The sequence below is a fragment of the Lynx rufus genome, unplaced genomic scaffold, assembly GCF_022079265.1.
Source record: "Lynx rufus isolate CCGP_SWC_20201006 ecotype Redwood Valley unplaced genomic scaffold, mLynRuf1.p SCAF_3, whole genome shotgun sequence".
NCBI lineage: Eukaryota > Metazoa > Chordata > Mammalia > Carnivora > Felidae > Lynx > Lynx rufus.
Window position 1 is genome coordinate 96,030,656 of NW_025814845.1, and position 4,341 is coordinate 96,034,996.

Sequence of the window (4,341 nt, forward strand, 5' to 3'; positions counted from 1 at the left end):
CCAAACATAAAAGAAAGATTGGCCAAGAGTGGCTCCCCTGTCTTTCCTCTGTAATACAAGTATAGTAAGTTTAATTTTCAAGGACCCCCATAATTGTTAAAGCTGAATTACCCACAACAGAAGGCTATCAAAAGCAGAGAGATGAGAGACATTGTGGGGGAAAACAGAGAGAAACAGAAAATATACAGTCTTGGGGCTTCTGGGTGGCTCAGTGGGTTGAGTGTCCCACTTGAGCTCAGGTCACGATCTCAGAGCCCCGCATCAGGCTCTGTACTGACAGCTCAAAGCTTGGAGCCTGCCACAGATTCTGGGTCTCCCTCTCTCTGCCCTCCCTCCCCCACTCACTCTCTCTCTCTCTCTCTCTCTCTCAAAAATAAACAAACATTAAAACATTAAAATATATATATATGGCCCTATTCTAGCATAGTTTTTAAACACGGTCTCCTAAGAAAAGTATAAACACTCACATTATGGTGGTTAAAATGAAGGTTAAGACAAGGCAATAAATAAAATAAATACCCACTACAGCCCATTCTTTCTATTGGCTTTGGTAAAGATACTACCTATATATCTACATATACACATACACTTTAGTATACACACATATCCAAAATAAGGGTCATACAGATGAACATTTCCCAATTAAAGATGGAAACAGCACTATCGTTATAACATTATTTTTGAAAAGCCTTTCATAAGACTATATATCCCCCTAATTTGTAAGTTACTTAATGTGTTGTGTTTTCCACACGGAATTATCCACTCTTTTTACAGATATAAATCAAGTAAGCATTGGTTTTCAAAATGATTTACAGGTTAAACAATATTTTTCCAAGATGCTGTGGATACCAAACTTATAACAAGCCTCATTAGGAATAATTTTTAATAAACATAGCAAAAAAAAGCTAAGTCTGATTTCCTTTTACAGTAAATATTTAATTTTTTTCATTTCTAGTTTACAAGTGTTTACAATGGACAAGAATGTTTTTACCTCTTCAGTAATACTTTTATATTAATTCAAGATATTTTGATTTAATATATGGTAATAAATCTTCACACATTCCCCATTAGTATTTTTCTTTTTTTATTTTTAAGGGCGATGTAACACTAACAACCACTACCTATAAAACGCATCATTATTTTGGTGGCTTTACAAATTTTTTCTCCAGTTGTAAGTTCTAAAAAAATAAAAATAAAAACAAAAATAGAAATAAAAAAAATTGTAAGAGTTAGAGGATACTGAAAATATAACAAAGTTGAATTCCACCTTCATAATATTTCCACTTTATCCTAAAAGAGAACTTTAAAAAATACGACATTGCTATAACAGACCACCTTGCTAATGTTATAAAAGATTAGCAGGAGCCAGAAATTGTGCCGCTGATATGCGGAATTTTGTAGTTATAGCTACACATCATTAGGAAAATGTTCAAAGGGAACTAAACAAATTATGGTGGTGATCCCTGAACCATTTGATGATGAGTCGCTTAATCTATATCAAAATTTTTTCCACTCATGATGATCATCCTCTCCTCAAATACCTTTAAAAAAAAATACATTACACAGTACAATATCAGAAACCAAAGACAGCACAAACTATTTTCAAGAAGAGAAAAATCTCTAGCACAGAAAGGTATCTTGTAGTAAAGAGCAGACTTCTTTGGGGACCATAATCGATTAGCTTGCAATTCATTATGAAGATTTCTCTTTCTTTTTATGGGGAGAGTCTACTCTGTGTGAAGCTGCCACACCATTTTCTGTCCCTTTTCTAGAAGACCTCCCTTTGGTCCGTTTCTTCTTCACACTTGGGGCCTGAAGAGTAGCATCTTCCTCCATCCACCTCTGAAGTTGAACATTAAATAAATTCCATGTTATATATGCCTGGATAGTGCAACTGGAGGACAGAACAGCAATTTTAGCTGCCAACACATTTACGTTCCCAGTAATGCCATCCGGATTCCGATTCTGCCCTCCGGCCAGGTGAAAGCCAACAGTCAGTACAGAAACAATTAAAGTCACAAGTCGACCCAAAATAAACACAATTGCCCATAGAGAAACCTCTTTCTGATACTTTTCATCGCTAAAATAAAACAGGTCACAAATGTGGGAAAGTAATTCCACGAAATAATGCATCATCAAGAGAACGAGTCCTAGATGGTTCAAGTACAAGAGGTAAGCTCCAGCGATGTGAAAGAGGTGAAGGCCAATGTAGACAAGTTGACGAGGGATATCTTGCTTTTTGGTTCTCTGGAAATAGAGTTCGGGGAAGGCATGAAACCAGTAAGCCAACTGTGATATGTAGAAAAACTTCATTTGAAATGTCATCATATTATGGGGATGAGCCCTCCATAAGAGAGTTGGGTCTGCCAGACAGTTTTCAGAAATTAGAATGAATGTGCCCCAAATACAAGAGACAAGGTAGAATACACTGAACTGACCAGATTCATTAAATTTGCTTTGTTTCGGTTTGGGGAACTGCATTCGCCTGTTAATTTTATCCAACACATACTCCTGAATTGTGGCGTGAATGATGATTGCCACTAGCATGTAAAAGAAAACCGTGGCCAGGTCTTTGATGCCGTAATAGTAAAGGAACTTTGATTCTGTGGCTCGGTCTTCTGCTGCAGGGAAGGTAACGCTGTGCTGAAGAGTAATAAAAACGATAGACGCTTCTGCTGTTCCCTCGAACATAAGCCCCAGCACGAAGAACATCCCCACACAGGCGACGAGGTCCGCATGATTCTGCAGGATGAATTCGTGGCTCAGGACTGGGGGGTTCTTGGTGCTCTTCTTACGAAACGCCATGGCAGCGCCTCCCAGATACTCACCGACGAGCCGCAGCTGCCTCCCCCTGGCTGCTCCTCACAGCGCCGCCGCTGCCGCAGCTCCGGGGGCTTCACTTCCCATCCCTGAGCCGGTCCCGGGTCGCCGCGGCCGCCCAGAAAGAAATAAATCAAAGGCAAGGGCCGAGCAGGACTGAGCATGCGCACCAGGGGGACGGCGGAGGCAGGAAAGGAAATCGAGCGCCGCGCCCCTGCCCGGCGTCAGGCCCGGGGTTGCGAGCGTTGATCTCGCACGTTGATCGTCGCCTCTTGATAGCCACTGCCGCCGTCGAGAGGCTCCTGAATTATTTTCCAATGGCATCTTCCTTAGTAGTCATGACAAAGCAGGGCAGCACTCTGGTTGTTCTTCATCAGGATGATTATGAAAACAGCATAATAGTAATAATGATAGAAGCAAACTCTCCTAGTGCTTAGCATTTACCAGGTGCTGTTCTAAGCACTTCGCTTATATTTATAAATGTATCATTTCAGGAAAACCCAATGAGGTAAATACAGGGTGATAATCATTTTTTTTTTAATTTTTATTATTATTATTTTTTACAGATGGGAAACTGAAGTCCAGTGAGGTTAGGTGAGATGCCTAAGATCACACAGCTGGTAAATGTCAGAACCAGTAATTGAATCCAGTCTGGATCCAGAGACAGCATGTGCTCTTGACGATTGTACTGTATTGTGCATGATAATATACCTATTGTACATAATAATATTGTACATAATAGTTTACCTATTATTGTAAATCATTCACTCGTGGAAGTATTTTATTACAGCAACAACAAACCATACTAAAAAATAACTCCCTTGTTAGCAATAACAATTGTGGCATTAATTGTATTTATTATAATTTTAAAGGTGGAGTGATGGTTGGAAGGAGAGAGCTATTTATCAGTTCATAGGAAAGTATTTTGGCTGTAAAGCCCCAAACTGATTTTACCTACTCTAGCAGATAAGAACCTCATTTTTCATTTTTTATGATTGTTGTATATAAATTTGCTAAAATACACGTTTGAAAAACAGCTCATTTTTTTAAATGCTAATGCCTTGCTCAATTCAAATTTCTTGTCGGTCTTCAAGTTTCTCTTGGAATCCACAGCATTTTCTTGTTTCTTCTGGGTCCCATGAGACATTATCATTACTGATAGTTAAAGTTTGAAGTTTGGAATATACATTTCAGAAGGAAAGTACTACATGATACAAAGAATAAAGCGCACGTTAAATTTAGAATGGCCAAATGCCTTTTATCACTGTTTCTCTGCAAGCTGTGCACTAACAAAAGATGCAGTCCAACTGGTGCAATTACTTTTAAGATACTGAACAAAATACTCTGATCAATGGACAGTGTGCCTGCATTTCCTAAAATAGCCAAACAGTTACATATGGAATTTGTTGCGGACAGTGTTCCTGAGTTAGGAGAAGTACTACCTATTTTACCACAGTAAGAAGTCTCTATTTGGTTTTCCTAGCTATTACTCAGCTCTTGGTTCTGACAGCTCAATTATGA

General features: G+C 38.9%; 1 protein-coding gene across 1 annotated transcript; it reads right to left on the reverse strand.

Moving 5' to 3' along the window:
• Positions 1–718: 718 nt before the first annotated feature.
• Positions 719–2,923, reverse strand: TRAM1L1 (translocation associated membrane protein 1 like 1). Its single transcript, XM_047091474.1, has one exon. The coding sequence runs from the start codon at positions 2,803–2,805 to the stop codon at positions 1,693–1,695; it is 1,113 nt and encodes a 370-aa protein (XP_046947430.1). The 5' UTR covers positions 2,806–2,923; the 3' UTR covers positions 719–1,692.
• Positions 2,924–4,341: the final 1,418 nt, after the last annotated feature.

Excerpts from the sequence above, each read along its gene's own strand:
- TRAM1L1 (XM_047091474.1), bottom strand. The coding sequence starts at position 2,805 with ATGGCGTTTCGTAAGAAGAGCACCAAGAACCCCCCAGTCCTGAGCCAC.